This window comes from Molossus molossus, unplaced genomic scaffold (genome assembly GCF_014108415.1).
Source record: "Molossus molossus isolate mMolMol1 unplaced genomic scaffold, mMolMol1.p scaffold_m16_p_4, whole genome shotgun sequence".
In the NCBI taxonomy this organism is placed as follows: domain Eukaryota; kingdom Metazoa; phylum Chordata; class Mammalia; order Chiroptera; family Molossidae; genus Molossus; species Molossus molossus.
Window position 1 is genome coordinate 1,381,494 of NW_023425377.1, and position 19,283 is coordinate 1,400,776.

Genomic DNA, 19,283 nt, shown 5'->3' on the forward strand with positions numbered 1-19,283 from the left:
ACTTGGACCTTTGGGAGGGGCCAGCAGTGGGGAGGGACCAGCCTGGGCACCTCCTCTCCTGAGCCCTGCCAGCTGCTCTGGGCTTGGGCCGCCCGGGGACACTGTCCCCTTCTGAGAGGGGAGACCCTTGGAGCAGGTAGCTTTCCGAGCCTCGGTCTCCCCGTCTGCAAGAGGAGGGGCCACGCGTCCTTCCCTGGTGGGTGCCAGGGGTTCACAGGGAAGGGGAGGGTCCCGTGTGGCTTACCCACGTCCCCTTGGGAACTGTCACTCACCCACGGCAGGGTCTCTGCCTGGCCTGGGTAGAAGCCAACCACTGCCTCCCCATGTGGGGGTCCGGGTCCCCAGACTCAGAGCCAGGCTCCGACAAGCCTCGCCCCTCACCCTGGGCGGCCTGCTTCCCCCGGGGCGTGTGTGAGGACAGAGGCAGGGAGCCAGGGTCGTCCTCCCCAGGGTGGGCTGCCTCTCCTAGGGAGCCCTGGAAATGCCACCCCAACCTCCTCCGCCAGGTGCCTGGGCACAGCGTCAGGCCATGCCCTGCGCCCTGAGCTGCTTGCCCCTGGCCGCCTCCGTGAGGGGTTCTGCCCTGTTATCCCCCTGCTGCCTGCCCTGGCTCCCAGGGCCTCAGGACCAAGTCCAAAGTCACCCCCGTCTGTCCTCTCCACCTCAACTCTTCAGTGATGCTGGGGGTGGGGCAGGACAGGAGCCAGGCCATGACGACGGGGTGGCCCTTGGGGGGCAGCCCCTGGCTGGGACAGGCCTGCTCTGGCCACTGGCTCACAGCCACCCAGAGATGCGTCACTCCCTTGTTCGTAGGTGGGGAAACTGAGGCATGCCCAGGTCCTGGCAGGATGGGCCAGCTAGGACCCTCAGCCCAGAGACCCTTTCCTCCCCAGACATCTCATCTGGCTCCGCAGCATGGCTGGGGGGCACTGGGGAGGGGGGCCCCACCAGGCGGCCCCCCATCTGCTCAGGGATGAGGGACAAGTCCAAGGCACACTCCGCCTCCGCGCCCCACTCGGGCCCGCAGCGCACACTCAGAGAGGCCTCCGCGCCCCACTCGGGCCCGCGGCGCACACTCAGAGAGGCCTCCGCGCCCCACTCGGGCCCGCGGCGCACACTCAGAGAGGCCTCCGCGCCCCACTCGGGCCCGCGGCGCACACTCAGAGGCCTCCGCGCCCCACTCGGGCCCGCGGCGCACACTCAGAGAGGCCTCCGCGCCCCACTCGGGCCCGCGGCGCACACTCAGAGAGGCCTCCGCGCCCCACTCGGGCCCGCGGCGCACACTCAGAGGGGACTCCGCGCCCCACTCGGGCCCGCGGCGCACACTCAGGGAGGCGAGGGCTGGGGATGCTCCCATCCGAGTCCCCTCCAGCACCGGCCTGCCCCCCTCTGGGGCCCTGAGGGCGTCCTTTCTGGGAGGGGGGGCTTCACTGGGCTCCTGGGCACTGAGGGGGAACCGCATTCATAAGGGCCCCTGTGCACCCTCCCAGTTGCCAGTGGGCCTTCCCACTTCCTAAAACGCAAACCCAAGCCTGTCCTCCAGCCAACAGCTTCCCCGTTCCCATGGCCCCAGGGTGAGGTCAAACTCCCGAGCAGCTGCGCAACCCCCACCCGGCCTCTGCTGCCCTCCTGAGCCAGGGCCCAGCCCCTGGACACCGTGGGGTGAGGGCTGATGGCCAGGAAGAGCCACCTCCCCACCGGCTCAGCCCCAGCCCCTCCCTTTCAGGGGGGACAGCATGTCCTGAGCCTCTCCTGCCTGTCCCTCGCCACCGGGGGAGTGCTCGGCCCCGCGAGGGCCCACGGCTGGGCAGGTGGAAGTTTCCTGGGCTGTGTGGCTGGCGGGGAGGGCAGAGGCCCCCGGGGGAAGGCGGGCCGCGCGGGGCATGCAGGGAACCCCGAGTGCTCCCTGGAACCCAGTGTGTCTGTGGCTCGCGGGGAGGAGGGGGTGCCCCAGTGGTTAACCGAGGGCCTTGGTGGCAGTGTGGCCGGGCCTGGCATCGGGGCGGCCAGGAGAGAAGCAGGGAGAAGCACGGGCTCCCCCCGGATCTGTCCTGCTCCATGTGCCACTTCCAGTGTGTACGCACTCAGCAGGGCCAGCGCTGGGGGACACCTGCGCCCCGCCCACTGCCCCCCCGAACGTGGCTGCCCCACTTCCAGTGTGTACGCACTCAGCAGGGCCAGCGCTGGGGGGCACCTGCACCCCGCCCGCTGCCCCCCCCCGAACGTGGCTGCCCCACTGGCACCTGGGGGCACGGCTCCCACCCTCTCCAAGTCCAGGCTTTCTGGGCGTAGCTCCCTCACAGCTCAGGGCCCCCCCTCGGAAAGGACCGCGCCGTGGAAACTGCCCCATCCGCCGGGGCCTCCTCCCATGGGCCGGGCCCAGGGCGCCGTGGACGGCGTGGCCCCAGGAGCGACTGGCGCCCAGCCAGGAGCCCGGCCTGCTGCTCGTCCGTCACGCCCACGCCAGACCCAGCAGCAGCGCCCCAGGGAGATTCTGACTCTCTCCTAGATTCCCTGGGGACTTCTGAGGAGTCCCATTTCAGTCCCCGGCAAGGACCTGGGGTGTCAGTCACGTCTTCCAGGGGCCCATGCGCTCCTCACAGACGAGCGGGCGCTGCTTTGAGAGAGGATTCCCGGAGCACTGAGAACCGGGGGTCCTGTGCGCGCATCTGACACGCGAGCCCACGCTCACAGGCTGGCTCTCCTCTCGTGGGTGGAGGCCCAGGTGGACCTCAGCCCGTTCTCCGAGGGCCAGGGCGGCCTCTCTGCTCCTGCACCCCAGCCTCGGGGCGGGGCCGTGGCAGGCTGTGCCGGGGGTCCTCGGGGGTGGCTGCTCCCCACCGTCTCGGGCCCACCAGGCCCCGCAGCTCCTCCGCAGAGCGCCGAGTGTTCCAGTGACCCGCGGGCCAGCAGGACGCACGGTGCTCAGGCTGCGGGGTGCTCGGACACGCTGCGGCCGGCAGTCCGGTCACGGAGAGGCTTCAGACTGAGCCCGGGTGCAAGGGCCGGCGGGCAGCGCGTGAAGGCCGGCCAGCCGCCCCGCGTTCCGCATAAGGGGCACTGCAAGGCCTCTGTGGAGGGGAGACCGGGCGGAGCAGAAGCAGGTCCGCGGAGTCTGCCCTTCCATCGCTGGCGGCTGCGTGACCCCTGAACAGAGCACTCCTCCCCTGCTCCTGAAGCAGGGCTGTAGTAGAACCTGGGGGCCTGTGCCCCCATTTCTTATGCTCAAGTCCCCACTTAGAGAGAAGTCAAAGGGACAGGTGGCGGTCAGGAGGGAGCAGCCACCTGCCAGGACGCACGGCTGCAGCTCTCGGGACCTGCCTGTGTGGCTGGGCGGTCAGGGCTGGGCTGCGGGCAGCTTGGCAGGTTGCTGCGGGACAGCTCTCGTTCACGCAGGCCAGCCCTGAGGGGCAGCGCGGAGCCCCCCGAAGATCGGGCCCTCCGAGTGCAGGCTGGCCGCTCCCAGAGAACCAGGCCCGGGGACAGCGGCCCTCCACTCCGGGCTCCTGGGCGGCTCACCCCCACCTCCAGACGTGACTTCTCTGGCTGGTAAGGACCTCACCAGGTGGCGGCCAGCTGTGCGCAGCCCCAAGGGAGGCTCGGGGAGGGGGGCAGCCCCGAGGGGGGCTCGGGGAGGGGGCAGCCCCGAGGGGGGCTCGGGGAGGGGAGCTCGGGGAAGGGGGCTCGGGAGGCGGGCAGCCCCGAGGGGGGCTCGGGGAGGGGAGCTCGGGGAGGGGGGCATCCCCGAGGGGGGCTCGGGGAGGGGGCAGCCCCGAGAGGGGCTCGGGGAGGGGAGCTCGGGGAAGGGGGCTCGGGAGGCGGGCAGCCCCGAGGGGGGCTCGGGGAGGGGAGCTGGGGAAGGGGGCTCGGGAGGCGGGCAGCCCCGAGGGGGGCTTGGGGAGGGGAGCTGGGGAAGGGGGCTTGGGAGGTGGGCAGCCCCGAGGGGGGCTCGGGGAGGGGAGCTCGGGGAAGGGGACTTGGGAGGCGGGCAGCCCCGAGGGGGGCTCGGGGAGGGGAGCTCGGGGAAGGGGGCTCGGGGAGGGGGACCCCGGCAGGCTGTGTCAGCTCCCAGGTCCAGGGTCTGAGCCATGCAGAGCACACGGCCTTCCCGAGCCAGGGGCTCTGACGGGACGGGACGCGGGCTCGTGGTGCCTGAAGGCCGGGGGGCGTCCTGCAAAGGCATTTCCTTCTCAGAAAGGCAGCCGAGCTGGGCTGGGTGGTCTCCCTCTGCCCACTGCAGGGCCGCCTCCTCCTCAGGGCACATCCGTCAGACGGCACAGCCGTGCCCACCCCTGGCCTCTCGTCGGGGTCACTCCTTCCTACTCAGGGGAACCCACACACCAAGCCCTGGCCACCGCCGGGGGCCTGGGTCCTCGGGGCCTCTGCCCTCCTCCTGGTGGGTCATCTCCCAGCCTCGACCCCTCAGGGACCACACTGCACAGAACCCGCCGCTGGCTCCACTCCCAACACAGCGACAGCCTCACGTCCACGGCTCCGCCCCCCCCCCCCGCCCCCAGGCCCACTTCCTGCCAGCACTGCCCTCCTCCGCTCCCCTCCTCAGTCTGGGCCCCGCTGGGTGGAGGATGTGAGCCACGGGCAGGGGGCACTGCCACCCGGCACCCTGCGGGGGCCCCTGGGCAGTGCCCTGCAGCCTGTGGGACAGACACCCCCTCTGACGGCCCCCCGTGCCACTGCCCCCCCAGCTCAGGTGGCCAGGCCCAGGTCCGCAGGGGCTCCTGCCGGCGGAGGGTGCCGGGCTGAGAGAGGTGAGCTCTGCTGTCAAGTTCAAGGTGGACTCGGACCAGTGAGCCACACGAGCTGCCCCTCCGCCACCCAGACGCCCAGGACCTGGGCCTCTGGCACCAACTCGAGGTCACCGTCCCTGCTCCTGGATCACTTTCCCTTCCAGTCTCCCCGGGGACCTGTCTTGCTACCTCCCGAGGCCCCGCCCTGCTGGGCCCTGGGCTCCGGCCCGGTGCCGCCTGGGTGCCCGCGTGCAGCAGGGGCGTCTGCCGAGCCCCAGAGCGCCGGACAGTTGTCCCCGCAAAGGGCTGCATCTGGACATCGGCTGGTCACTTGAGGTATGTCCTTTACTGAGGTAGCTTCAAGACTGCGTTTGATAGACAGGCAGCGCAGGGGCCACGCGCACGACTCAGGGGCATGTCCTCAGGAAACTCGAGTCCGGGGGTCATCTTGCCCTTCTCAGCTCTGCCCCCGGCCAAGCCCCTGCAGGTCACGGTGCACAGGCCTGGGTGCCCGGAGAGCTGCCTGGCCCCTCTGGGCAGGGCCTTGTCCCCCAGCCGGGCAGGGCGTCCTCAGCCCCGCGGCCAGAGCTCCAGGGGAAGATGACAGAAAGGCCTCAGAACCCCAGGCACCCGGCTGGGTGCGCTCCTGGCCTGGCTTGTGTGGACTTTAGCTCTGGCCTGGCACCCGCGTGGAAGGGCCTGGGTCAGCCACCAACTCAGCCAAGTGACCCATCAGTCCAGTCGGGGAAAAGGGAAGAAGGAACATTGATGTGGCGGCTCACACACCAAACAAACATTAAACTGGACCTCCTTCAGTTTCTTTCCAGGTCAAGGCAGGGCTCCCCGCCGGCCCCCCAATTCTGGGCGAAGTGCCCGGCACTGAAAACCACCCGCGAACCGCAGCTGGAGACCAGGGCCACCCCGAAGGTAAGAAAGAGAAGGGAGCTCGGGGTTCCGGACCCACAGCAGCCCCAGGAGATGCCCGGGGAGCGCAGAGTGGACAGCAGGTGCTGTCCTCTTGCTGACGGGGTGACTCCCGGTGTTTGGAATCCTGCCCTCTAGTGGCACTCTGTGCTCTGGACCCAGCCTTCCTCGGAGGGCGCGGCACCCGGGGCCGGGGGCGCGGCGGTGGTCCTCTTCCTGGGCAGAGCCGGAGCCACGACCACCTCGTCCGAGTCGTCAGAGCAGACGTCTTCCCAAGGTGGCGAGGCCGAGGGCGAGGGAAGGGGCGCGGCTGAAAGGGAGCAGAGAGGTCACGCGCAGGCCCAGGCCCCATGCACGTCCAAGGTCACACCCCGAGCAGTGGGGGACGGACAGACAGACCACACAGCCAGCCTCACGCCGTCACGGCCTCTCCTGACCTCCTAGTCACACCCACCTGTCTCCAGGCTCAGGTCTGAACCCTGGGCCGTCTCCTAAAAGCAGAGCAGCTGTGAAGGGTGAGGGTGAGGGTGCGGCAGTGCCAGCACCCGGGGGCTCGGCGGTGCCCTCCGGCATCCTCACAGCAGCGGCCCGGCCCGGGGCTGGCTGAGTGGTGGCTGAGATTCTGCACCTGTGCCACCAGCTTCCTGGAGAGAACTCGCTCCCCAGGCGCAGGAGGCAGGACCCACCCCGCGGCCACTCAGGAGCTTCTGGCCGTGTGACTCCTGGCGCACCTGAGCCGCCCCCTGCAGACCCACGGCCCGGGGCCTGGGGAGGCGGCTGTGAGGAGGGGCCAGCCCCACACCACAGCCAGAACAGGGCCTTGCTCCTTGCTCGTGAAGGTGCGAGTGAGAAACAACCAAGCGCGGATCTGAGAGGAAGGGGGCTCAGACTCCTCACGATGCAGACACTGACCGCAGGGCGTTTTTCTGGGACCGTCAAGGAAATCGTGACTAAAGTGGAAACCTATGGAATTAAAAATAGCCCGGCTGGTGTGGCTCCGTGGTTGAGCGTCGACCCTGCACCAAGAAGTCGCCGGTTCGATTCCCGGTCAGGACACATGCCCAGGTTGAGGGCCTGATCCCCAGTGGGGGGCGTGCAGGAGGCGACCAATCGATGTTCTCTCTCATCCATGTTTCTCTCTCTCTCCCTCTCCCTTCCTCGCTCTCTAAAATCAATAAAAAAACACACAACTTTTTTTAAATCCTCACCCGAGGACATTCTTCATTTATCTTCAGATAGAGCGGGAGGGAGAGAGAGGAGGAGAGAGAGAAACATCGACGTGAAAGGGACACATCGAGTGGTTGCCACCCACACGACCCAACCAGGGCCGGGGACAAACTGCAACCCAGGTACGTGCCCTTAGCGGGAACCGCATCCAGGTCTCTCTGGTCCACAGGCCAACGCTCTAACCACTGAGCAAGACCAGCCAGGGGGAAAAATATTTTAAAAAAAGAAATTAAAAACATTAGTTTTCAAGGTTAGTGTCCATTTCTCTTTGAAAACATGTTGACTGATGGAGCCAGGGCTGGGATCTCCCTCCTGGGCGGGTCCACACGCGCACACGCGCACACGCACACACGCACGCCAGCCCTGACCACAGGCCCTCCAAGCAGCCCCAGGGGTCTGCGGAGCCTGGGGGCAGCCGGGAAGTCCCAGTGGGGGGCTGGGCGCTGAGCATCTACATGTCCCCGAGGTCCCAGAGCTGCTCGGCTTTGTCCGTGAGCTTTGCGAACGGGCTCTGGGTCAGAACGCCCGAGTCCAAGGCCCGCCGGCTGGGACGGAGCTGGGAAGAGCGACCCTGGTGGACGGACGGGGTTCCCAGCACGGGCACCTTGGGCGCAGCGCAGGGCGAACCTCAGCAGGGCCCGTCCCGGAGCCTCCCCAGCAGGCCCAGAGGAGAGGCACTGCTGGGCACCTCCTTCTCCTGCAACCGGACCACTGGCTGGGCCGGTGCCCCCCACTCACCAGGGCAGGGCTGCGGGGCTGGTCCCTCCCCGGAGTCCCCACTGCTCGCTTCGCTGTCTTCCTGACCTAAAACCACACGCCGAGGGAAGTACGTCTGCAGTCAGCGCCAGCCCTCACGGGAGCCGCACACCCCACGTCTCCCCCCAGTTCTGGGGGGCCCTGCTGACTCCATCTTTCTGACCTAAGGACGCAGGACAGCGCCCAGCAGGGCACCTTCCCAAAGAGACCAGGGCTGTGGTCTCAGCCGAGGAGTCAGATCTCAGCACACCCCGTGTGGCTCGGCCACAGCGCAAGGGGAAGGTGCGCGGCGCAGCCGCAGAGCCGAGACTCTGGGACTGGGAGCAACTCCCAAGCTGCCACCTTGCTCCTGAGGGGACGGGCCCGGCCGCTGCTTGGAGTGAGTGCTGCCAGGACCAGCGCAGTGTCTGGCCACACCGGGTTTCTCCAGTGGGGAGTCTAGACCTTCACGAACTGGACAAGGAAACACGAGCTAAGTTTTACTTAAAAACCAGCCACGGGGAAAACACTGGCCCCCGGGAGGGAGCCACACACCCCGGCTGGAGCTGCACAGTCCAGACACGGGAGCCCTGGAGCTGTGCGGGGGGGGGGGGGGGGGGGGGGGGACACACACACACGTCCGAGGTCAGGGACCGGACTACGCAGCTCTGCGCAGCAGGGAGGGGCTCAGGTTCTCCTGCAGTTGGGGAGGGGGGGGTGAGTCTGGACGGGAGGCTGGGCAGAGGGTCTCCCAGCGGTCACCACAGTCTGCAGGTGCTGCAGCCGGACAAGGCCCCCTGCGCGCCTGCTTCCACGCCCCACTCTCCAGGGTGGTGGCTGTTTTGGCTGAGACCTCAGAGGGTGCGCTGGCCCGTGACCCCGTCACAACAATGGGGAACTTACCGGCAGGCGCTGCGGAGAGAGCTGGTGATGGGGGCGCACTGCGTGCGGCCAAAGCCGGGGTCTCCTTCTCCTTCGCAGCAGCTGCGATGTGCGTCCTCTGACTAGAAATGAGGGAGACCCCGCTGACTCCCACAGGGGGCTCGCTGGGCCCCGGGCCGTGGCTGGACAGGAGCAGCCGCAGGGGCCTCGCGTGTCCTCCGTCAGTGTCCCCGCACCCTGGCTGAGGTCGGCCTGGGCACCACCCTGTCCCCGACGTGTCCACCTCCTGGCCCCACTGACTGCCCAGGGAAGACCCCGCCGCGGCCCTACGAGCGGACTGCGCGGTCTGACTCGGCCCCTCCGCAGAGATGCCGGGGACTCGACCGCGAGGGCCCGTCTGCCGCGCGGGCTGAGGAGCAGAGGTCGGCGCAGGGACAGTGGCGCCCGTGGGCGGCTCGACGCTCTGAGCCTCCCTGTGGGCCCTCGGCCGGGGTTCACCCCGATGGGCTCTGCGGGTCTGCGGCCGGAGAGCCTCCAGGGTGGTGCTGGTTCCTCAGGACGGGGTTGCTGCAAGAGGCCCCCGAATGCCAGCCGGCAGCCCCCAGCTCCTCCAGAAGGGGCACGCGCCAGACGCGCCCGCAGCCGGTCCACAGCAGAGCGGGCCTGCCAGTCAACTTACCTGTGCCTGACCCGTGCCAGGTGTGCCCGCAGGACGGACTGGATGATGGCCACGGCCGCCTCTTGTCCGGGGTCGCCCTTAGCCTGGACAGCGGAGCTCGGAATGCAGGGTGGGGGAGAGGCCTGCAGGTAAGGACAGGACAGGACGCCTGAGAGCCTGCACCCACCCTCCAGGCTGGCAGGGCGTTGCCCTGGTCTCAGGGGGCCAGGTGAGGGCGTGGTTCCGTCTCAGGTGACCCCCCTCGCTAATATTTAGTAAGCAGTTTCCTGATTGTAGGTTCCTTCTTAGATCCTTACAGTGAGCACCTGCCGTTTCAGAGTCTGTCCCATGTTTACGTGTCACATGTTGACTGCGAGAGGACCTTGCTATTCTGGCTCCTCCAGCCCCTGGACCGAGGCCCCACCCACACATGCCCGCGCCAGGGGCACAGGCGTGGCCGGGCGAGGCCGGGCGCCGAGACTGGGAGGTGCCCACGCGTTCCCTGGGTGATGGGGTTTGGGGACCTGCCCCGGAGCGTCACCTGGTTGGGGAGGCCGGGCAGGCCGGGCACGCTGGGAGGTCCTGAGCCACGTGCTCCGCGCACCAACAGCCTCGCCCTCGCCAGGTGCCCTCTGAGAGCCGCCTGAAGCACGGTGGCCGCCTGGCAGGGAGAGAGCGAGATGGGTGATTTCGGGGAGACCCCGGAAAGCACAGGAAGCAGAGCAGGGACGCCCCGACGGCGCGGTCAGCAGGCTCACGAGCACCCCTTCTCAGCAGAACTTCTGCAGCCACAGACGCCCCGCCCCAGGCAGCGGCCTCGCGGAGCTCGGAGGGCCGGTGGGTCCAGCCTCGGGTTACCCTCTGCGGCCGCCCCGTCTGCGTTGAGCTGGGCCGCGCAGGGACCCCAGCTCGGCGCCCTCTGGCCGGTGGGAGCATCGAGCGCACAGGACCCAGCTCTGGGAAGGTGCCGGGGGACGGACACCGGCCCAGGTGCTCTGACCATGGTCACCTGAGGTGGGCCTCTGCGTTTTCTCGTAGGAAGGCGACGGAAATGCCCGGACGTGTGGTTAAGCAGTCAGTACGACACAGGATGGTGAGAGACCCCCCCGGAGCAGATGGACACCTGGACAAACCCAGGGCGTCCATGCCGGGAGGTCAGCAGGCCACAGTGCCGGCTGGGGGACAAGGCCACCGACATTACTTAGGGAGCAGACAGCGACCACACATGGGCCCGTGCCGTCCACTGAGCCCTCACCACGGCCCCAGGGGAGGTCTTCCCATCATCCTGACCCCAGACGCGAGGACACTGGCTTAGGGAGGGATCAGAAGAGCAAGGGCAGAGCCAGGCAGGCAGCCATGCTGGCCGTCTCCCTCATCAGAAGACTGACCACTGACCACAGGCCAGATGCCACCCTGGTGGCAGGGACCCAGACGGCCCTGCCCCCACGGCACCCGTCAGGTGGGGTCTCACACGGCGGGAACTGGAGCTGGGGGGCAGTGAGCAGGAAGGGCTGGGGCGGGTGCCGAGCAGGGTCCTTAGGGTGTGCTCTGGGTTTGCTCAGGTGTGACCTGTTCCTTAGCCCTGGAAGCATGGCCTGTGGCTGCCTGGTGTCAGGCCGCAGGAGGGCAGACGCGGAGCAGGGGCAGGTGGCCCAAATCGGTGCTGTCCCTCACCCCTCAGCTCTGTGCCTGGGCATCTCCAGCTGTCGCTATAGCCCCACTCCCCAGCCCACGGGGCCCTGCTCCCCTCCCCACGCCCCAGCCCACACGGCCCGCTCCCCTCCCCACGCCCCAGCCCACGGGGCGCAGCAGTCTCGGCCTCCGCAGGCCCGGGCTCCACTCGCGTGTCTCCCGACGGGAAGGCCCTTCTCTCACCGCCCGTCCCATGAGCTCCGCTCGCCCCCCAGCCCCACAGGCCCCACAGGCCCACAGGCCCCACACCCGCGCTCCGCCCTGGTCCGTGATGACTGGGCCACGTTCTCGCCCCACCAGCTGTGGCCGCCTTACACTCAGAGCTGGAGCAGCCACGCAGGGTGACCTGAAGGACAGCTTCCTGACTGGAAGTGAGTCCTGGCGGGCAGCTGCGTCCCGGCTGTGTGTTCTGGACGATGCCCCTGCACCTTCACTGGGCCTGTCTACTGTCTTTTTGCATCTAAGATGACAGACCTTTGGAATGTCCACGTAATTCCTTTTCCAGACCCCGCAGACACAACCTCCTCAGGGCCCAGCCTGGCCCTCGCTGCCCCTTGGCCCCCACACCCGTCCCACGATCTCCAACGCCAACCTCCCCAGGGCCAGCCTGGCCCTTGCTGCCCCTTGGCCCGCACATCCGTCCCACGATCTCCAACACCAACCTCCCCAGGGCCAGCCCGGCCCTTGCTGCCCCTCGAGCCCACACACCTGTCCCACGATCTCCAACACCAACCTCCCCAGGGCCAGCCTGGCCCTTGCTGCCCCTTGGCCCGCACATCCGTCCCACGATCTCCAACACCAACCTCCCCAGGGCCAGCCTGGCCCTTGCTGCCCCTTGGCCCGCACATCTGTCCCACGATCTCCAACACCAACCTCCCCAGGGCCCGCCCGGCCCTTCTGCCCCTCGAGCCCACACATCCGTCCCAACGATCTCCAACACCACCCTCCCCAGGGCCAGCCTTGCCCTTGCTGCGCCCTTGGCCCGCAAATCCGTCCCACGATCTCCAACACCAACCTCCCCAGGGCCAGCCCGGCCCTTGCTGCCCCTCGAGCCCACACACCTGTCCCACGATCTCCAACACCAACCTCCCCAGGGCCAGCCCGGCCCTCGCTGCCCCTCGAACCCGCACATCCGTCCCACGATCTCCAACGCCAACCTCCCCAGGGCCAGCCCGGCCCTCGCTGCCCCTCGAGCCCACACACCCGTCCCACGAGCTGCAACGCCAACCTCCCCAGGGCCCAGCCCGGCCCTCGCTGCCCCTCGAACCCGCACACCCGTCCCACAAGCTGCAATGCCAACCTCCCCAGGGCCCAGCCTGGCCCTCGCTGCCCCTCGAACCCCCACACCCGTCCCACGAGCTGCAACGCCAACCTCCCCAGGGCCAGCCCGGCCCTCGCTGCCCCTCTGAAACTGTGGGAACAGACCTTCTTACCTCATCCAGCACAGCCTTTCTTTTCTGAAAGAGAGAACGATGACTTCCGTGAGGATGAGTCCCCCTAACATTCCCCTTCCTGACCCTGCCACAGTGACCGCAGAGGAGGTGGAGCTGGCGCCCCCTGCAGGGCACTGGGAGGTGAGTGGATCCGCCCGCGCCTCCAGGGTGCCATCTGCCCCACCCAGGCACTGCTCTTGGCACAACTATGCTGTCCCCACAGTCTCTTGCCTGTCGCCTGCGCTGCCCACAGAGCCCGCCCATCAGAGGGACGCAGTGGACGTGGTTGGGTGGACAGACGGCAGCGTGGTTTCTGCGGCTGGGAAACACGCAGCCCGGGCCTGGTGGGCTCAGCCAGCGCGGGGCCTGCGGGGCCTGTGGAGCCCTCACCTGGCGTCTGCGCGCCTTCCACCGGGCCTGCAGGGTCCTGGCGGCCGTGAGCCTCTGCTCCTCGGAGCAGCTGCGGGGCGGCTGGGGCCGGCTGGCCTCGCTGGCCTCGGGCTCCGGCTCCGGCCCGTGCTGAGGGGGGCTGCTGGCTGTGGCAGGGCAGGAAGGCCGGGGCTCCTCCCAGGCCTGCAGGGAGCGAGGGGGAAAGGGTAACCCCACATGGGCAGGCGGCAGGGGCCACGGGCCCTGACACAGCTGTGCTTATCCGACCAGACTTGTTCCCTCGGGGAGAAGCGGCGCCCACAGCCCCGGCACGGGGACCCCTCTGGAGCTGCGGCGGGCCAGCGGCGAGCACAGGAGGCTGGTCCTCGCTGCCCCGGGCTCTCTGGACCGCTCTCCGGGACGCGGGTTCTGACGGGCGGCCCAGAACTTGCTGTGTCTCGAGAACGCCCTACTTTTCAGGGTCCTGTCCTGGTCTGTTTAGTGCCGTCACCAGAGGGGCTCCTGGGACTGCGGGCACATCTCCGCCCGGCGTGAAGGTGGAGAGAGGACAAGGGTCGCCGCTGAGACGGGTCAGTGACACTGCCCTGGGCCACTCAGGGCCACGCTCAGCACCTACAAGGACACCTCGCGATAGAAGTGGAGACAGCAGACTGCTCTTCCCACGCGGAACGCGCGTGCTCGTGGACACACGTGGCTGGGGAAGCCCTCTTGGAGGGGGGCCGGACCAGTGCCCGTCCCATCCCCCCGACCCAGGAGTCCCTGCACGGTCGAGGTGTCGCCTGCTGGCGGGGCCCCAGCCCATCAGCGTGCCAGCCTCTCCGGTGCCGCAGCCACACCCGCCAGGACTCCGGCTCGAAGCCGTCCCCTCCCCGCCCGGTCACACTCCAGACTTCGCCCCGAGAGAGGGTCTGTCACCTGCACCACCGTGGGAGTGAACAGGCAGAATCGTGACCTGGAAGAGGCAGGGACGTACTCCGCCCACTCTGGGCGACGGAGGGGAACCCTAACTGACACACGTGCACCTTCCTTGTCCAAGCTGTGCCCCCGCTTCTACAGCAGCTCCCCGCCTGGGACTCGAAGTCCCCAGTCACCCCTTCTTCCTCACATGGAACGCCTTCGAGCAGGAAGGTCCCAAGGCCGGCAGGTGCTCCCGGAAAAGCTCGAGACGGCGCAGTGCGCGTCAGACCACGGTGGACCAGACACTGCGGCCAGCGCCCCACAGACGGACCGGCCGACCCTCCCGGGAGGGCTGTGCGCGCACGTCACAGGGCCTTTCCACGCGCTGTGGGGGCGGTCACCAGGCTGCAGGCCACGTGTGGGCCGGCTCCTGCGCGGCGCCTCTGCAGGGCTGAGCGTGGCCGTCCCTGCGCTGGGCTACCACCGGGAGCACGTTGCCTCCCTGGGCCCCCTGAGCGGTCAGGGGAAGACCCGCCGGCGTTCCCGCTGTTGGCAGGGACGCGGATCCTCGAGGAGGTACACGCGCCACAGTGAGAACTGAGTGTACTCTGACACCACACCGACCCTGAAGCTCGGGAGAGGTGGGCCCCGCGGTGCAGGTGCCCAGACAGGAGGTGGCCCGCAGCCAGGCCAGGTGGGGGACGCGAGGGACGAGGGCTGGATCTGTGTCTGACTTGCGCTCAGGGAGGAGGCAGAGCTAGAGCCTCTCCCGTCCCCAGCCCACATCTGACCATGGAACCCACGGCGCCCCGAGTGCCACGGGGGGAGGAGCCTCCTGGAGCCAGGGCACCCCGAGTGCCACGGGGGGAGGAGCCTCCTGGAGCCCACGGCGCCCCGAGTGCCACGGGGGGAGGAGCCTCCTGGAGCCCACGGCGCCCCGAGTGCCACGGGGGGAGGAGCCTCCTGGAGCCAGGGCACCTCCACAGGCCAGGTCGCTGGCCCGGCCCCGCAGGGCGTGGAAGACGCCGCTCTCCGAGGGACGCACGACCGGGTGGACAGCTTTAGAAATGACGCGGCTGCCAGCAGGGCTCACGAGGACATGCAGCGAGGACACCCCGGAAGGCTGCGCTGCAGTCGGGAGCCCCACTCAGGGCAGCGGTGTCCCCGAAGTGCCGCGGCGCCGGAGGAGACAGCGCCGCGCACCACAGGCCACCCCCCCCTGGGTGGACAGCACAGGCACTAGGTCAACAGGGCCTCCTGAAAAGTGACCGTCACGCAGAGACGCTGAATTCCCGGACAGGGACAGTGGTCTGCAGGACTCAGAGAACCCTGCTTGAAGCACGGGGAAACCACCACGGAAACACACAGGTCTTCTCCGTGGACCAACCACGAGTTCTCAGAGGAGGACACGGCCTCGCCCGCCCACCCTCACCGCCCGACTTCAGGGCCGCCCCCGCGCCCCCCGAGCCCGGCTCCCACCCTCCAGTCTCGGACCACAGCGGAAGCACCGTGGAGCATGTGCTCGGCGGCCTTACCACGAAGACATGGCTGCAGGCGCCGCCCGGAGAGGAAGCCAGTGCAGAGCCAGAGCAGGGGCCCAGCCCGCACCCGCCACGCCCGCCAAGCCTCCCTTTCGGTGGCCAGAGTCCCTGCCAGGCCACTGCTACCGAAACAGTCACTTTCAGAAGCAACAGAACTTCTTGGCTAAAATGTCACAGGTAGAGGCGCCATGCTAGGGGTCCCCAGGAATTGCTGGGCACTTAGCAAGCAGAAAGGAGGCAGAACAGAGGGAGGAGGCTGCCACGGGCCCACCCTCTCTAGCCTGGGCTCCCTTCGGGCACCAGACCGCATGTCCGGGTCTCCCCGTCCCTGGATAGCCCTGAGCAGACGCAGGACGGGCTCCAGTCCTCCTCACTGGCCCTGATGCTGAGACGCCGGCCCACTGCCCTGCCACATGGAGACCCCCCGACTGGGAGCAGGGCGAGGACACCACCCTGCCAGCCGGGACCCCTCGTGCCACACACCGCCGCGTGCGTGCAGATGGGGGGCGAGGGCGGAGCAGGGACGGGGCTCTCCCCCACGGGCTGCTCACTGCCCACAGGTCTTGCACAGGGGACTGCACCCCCAAGTCAACACTGACAATTACTGAGCCCGGAACGCTGGGGCACAAGGCCACAATTTATAGAAATCCGTGTGACAACAAAGGAAACAGGACTGTCAGCGCTGGGGCTGGGAAAACTCGGGGGACGGAAACCGTCGCAACCGAGCCCCCGCTCGCCTGAGCCGTACCTCGGGGGTCACTTCTGGGGGGTCTTCTTCCTTCCTGGTTGCTGCCAGGTCTTGGAACTTCTTGGTCAGCGCTTGGATCTCCTCCCTGCGGTGGGAGAGGGAGAGGTGGAGTCTCACCTGCCATCACGCTGCAGGGACCCAGGTATGAGGGGCGGCGGCCTGGAGAGCAGGGGAGACCCTCCCCCCTCCCCGGGGCGGTGGCCCAGCGCCCATGGCCGCCCCGTCTGCACAGGAGCGGTGGGCCCGCGCACCCCCTGGCGCTGGGCGGAACTGAGAAACGCTGAGTGCAGGGTGAGGAGTGGGTACGGGGGCTCCAAATAAGCCAGGGAACGGAGGAGACGCACGTCCCAGCTACAGACTTAAAGGCAAAGTAAAAACAGTTCTGCGTCCCTGCCCTTCTGACCCAGTCTAGCCTCTGACCACGTCTAGTCACATTTCTCCTGAAACAAAACTGTATTAATGTCAACAATCTGCCTTACTGATTTTTTTTGGTTAATTCCCACCTGAGGATATTTTTCCTTTGATGTTTAGACACAGTGGAAGGGAGGGAGGGAGAGAGAAACATCCATGTGAGAGACACACATCAATTGTCTCCTGCACGACCCCGACCGGGGCCAGGGATCGAACCTGCAACCCAGGTACATGCCCCTGACTGGGGATCGAACCCGAGACCCTGTGGTGTGCGTGGGCCGACACTCTGACTTCTGAGCCAACCGGCCAGGGCTGACTTACTAATTATTGAGTGCTGAACATTTCTGATCAGATTTCCAATCTACTTTTTTGGGCCATTTTTTACTGCTATAAAATTCACTCCTTTATTTTATTTCTTTATTTTAAATACTATATTTTATTGACTTTTTTAGAGAGAAAGGATAGAAACATCGATCAGCCACTTCCTGCACGCCCCCCACTGGTACTGAGGATCGAGCCCTGCACCCCGGGCCTGTGTCCCGACCGGAATGGAACTGGACTTCAGTCCACGGGACGGCGCTCAGGCCCGAGCCACACCGTCGGGCTGGGGTTCACCACTGTGAAGTGCACAGTTCGGGGGTGTAGCCGGCCCGCACCGCCAGTCCCTCTCCCCCCGGCCCCTCGTCCGCGTGCTGCCTCTGCGCCTGGCCAGCGCTGGACCCTCCGGATCAGACAGCACCGGCCTCTCTCTGTGCTGCCCGACACCTGTGTCACTGCGTCCCCAGCCCCTCCTCCCAGCACGCCTCGGTTCCTTGGCCGTCAGCGCACGGACACGTGGGCCGGGGTGGCCAGCGACACTGGAGGCGTGAGGCACTGTCCTGAGGTGGGGCCTGGGGGTGAGGTGGGTGGGGGTGCGGGAGGGGAGGTGCCGCAGCCAGCTCCCCAGCTCTGGCCTGACGGGAGAGGGCGGCCACGCGGTGCAGGACAGCTGTGGTGGGTGTGACTGACCCCCGCTCGCTTACCTCAAAGCCTCCTCTCTCGCCCGCCTCTCCTCCTCTCCCTCTCGCGTGCCTTCCAGCTCCTTCTGCAAGTCGGCCTTGGTCTGGAGCAGCTGTGCCACTTCCAACCTGAACACAGAACCGACCGTCAGCGTTCCTGGGACAGAGGCCACGGCTACGTGGCCGTCGCACGCAGCCAGGGCGCTCATGACACAGACGGAGGACGGGGAGGAGGAGCCAGGCACAGGCCCGCGCCCCAGTCACTGAGCACCTGCCGTGCACCAGCGACAGACAGACTCGCCGAGGTCCCTGCTCTCGTGACCTCACTGTCTCTTGGGGACAGGCATCACCCCAACCGTGAGGCTTCTAACCCGTGTCCTGAGGAGTGCTCGGCACAGCCTCGAGGGCCGGGCTGGGGGCTGCCTGGGCTGAGCCTTGACCCGGGCCCCCAGGCATCTCCAGCGGAACTGCTTCCGCACGGGCTTTCCGGGCCCACAGGTGGCGTGGCCGACGACGTGGCTGTGAAGGGGCCCTGTCTGATGCTCAGTGGCACCGCTCACGGTCGCAGCGACTGAACTTCTCAGGGTCCCGTGACTCTCCACGGGATGAGGTCACACACCTTGGGTGGCTGGCAGAGCAGGGTACACAGTGGGGGCTCAGAAAGGGGAGCACGTCATGCCACGTGATAGCTCAGATCATCACAGGCGTGACTTTACTCTCAACACGACGCCTAACTTTTGTAACTTCCTGAAACCCTAACATTGACGAAGAGCCTGCAGTTCGCGTGGTGGCACTGTGCACGGGCTGCAGGTGGGGCGGGGGGGTGTGAGCGCCTGGCCCTCAGGTGACAGCACGTGCGTGGTCAGGGCTGCGCAGACACCAGGCTGCAGGGACCTGGGGCGGCCCCGGGCGGGCTGGGGCGCTGGCTCCCAGGAGGCACGGAGCAGCGGGTCTCAGGGGTGCTCACCGGCTCAGAACACGAACGCGGCGTATTGCTCGCGGCAGAGCGGAGGCCAGCGAAGGCCCCGCGTACCGGAGGGGGAGCCAGGCCCATTTCGGGTGGGCTGCAGACACCAGAGGCTCTGCCTTGAGACGCTCAGGGTCACGCTGAATAGTGCACGCATTTCTGCGCTATCTGATATATCAACTAGGTGTCCTAAACATATGACTGGGTTTTTAAGTCACTCCACATATGATCTAAAAAAGAATCTGGAAATCCCTCTGGAATTCGGTGTAAAGACACGTAACTGACCCCTTTCATGGTGCAGCACGGCCACTTGTCTTCCCTGCACCACTCAAGCTACCCACGTTTCACAACCAAAACGTAAGTCTTAGAATCACCTAAACACATTTATGCAACTGCTGCCGTGAGCTGAGCATCCTCCCAGTTCGCAAGAGCCGAACACGGGCACCTACTCTCTCTCCTGCAGCCGGGCCTGCAGGGCCTCCCGCTCGCCATCCAGGCTCCTCACGGCCTCCCGGAGACGCTCGCTGTCCTCGCGGTGCCCGCTGCCCTCGTGGTGCCCGCTGCCGTCGCGGTGCCCGCTGCCGTCACGGTGCCCGCTGCCCTCGCGGTGCCCGCTGTCCTCGCGGTGCCCGCTGCCGTCACGGTGCCTGCTGCCCTCGCGGTGCCCGCTGCCGTCACGGTGCCTGCTGCCCTCGCGGCGCTCGGATGGGGGCCTGTGCACCCAGGAGCCGGATGCGGAGAACGCCAGGGGGCCTGACTTGGCCACTTCTGAAGCCTGTGGCTTTGGGCTTTCCATCGAGTTCACCTTCTGGAGGCAACACGGGTGTTTGTTAGACGTCATTCCTGAAACCAGCCCGCGGCGGCAGCGCTCAGGCTAGAAAAGCTCGTCTCCGCGAGGGGCCTTTCCGCCCAACAAGCTTTACCTTAAAACGTGCCCCTGAATTATTAGTGCATTCTCTGCTTCTAGATACGTGAAACTGTGTGTGTGCGCATAATATTTTTCTTTATTGGTTTTAGAGAGAGAGGAGGGGAAAG

General features: G+C 67.3%; 1 protein-coding gene across 1 annotated transcript in view; it reads right to left on the bottom strand.

Annotated features, from left to right (window-relative positions):
• Positions 1–5,803: 5,803 nt before the first annotated feature.
• Positions 5,804–19,283, bottom strand: part of IQCE (IQ motif containing E) — a 36,231-nt gene continuing 22,751 nt past the window's right edge. Inside the window, exons 14-24 of the mRNA XM_036242099.1 lie at positions 18,950–19,056; positions 18,698–18,790; positions 17,306–17,410; positions 15,873–15,957; positions 12,687–12,869; positions 12,297–12,320; positions 9,713–9,832; positions 9,193–9,314; positions 6,356–6,434; positions 6,124–6,160; positions 5,804–5,979 (exon numbers count right to left, since the gene is read on the bottom strand). Coding sequence (XP_036097992.1) covers positions 5,804–5,979; positions 6,124–6,160; positions 6,356–6,434; positions 9,193–9,314; positions 9,713–9,832; positions 12,297–12,320; positions 12,687–12,869; positions 15,873–15,957; positions 17,306–17,410; positions 18,698–18,790; positions 18,950–19,056 — 1,131 coding nt within the window. The remainder of the gene's footprint in view (positions 5,980–6,123; positions 6,161–6,355; positions 6,435–9,192; positions 9,315–9,712; positions 9,833–12,296; positions 12,321–12,686; positions 12,870–15,872; positions 15,958–17,305; positions 17,411–18,697; positions 18,791–18,949; positions 19,057–19,283) is intronic.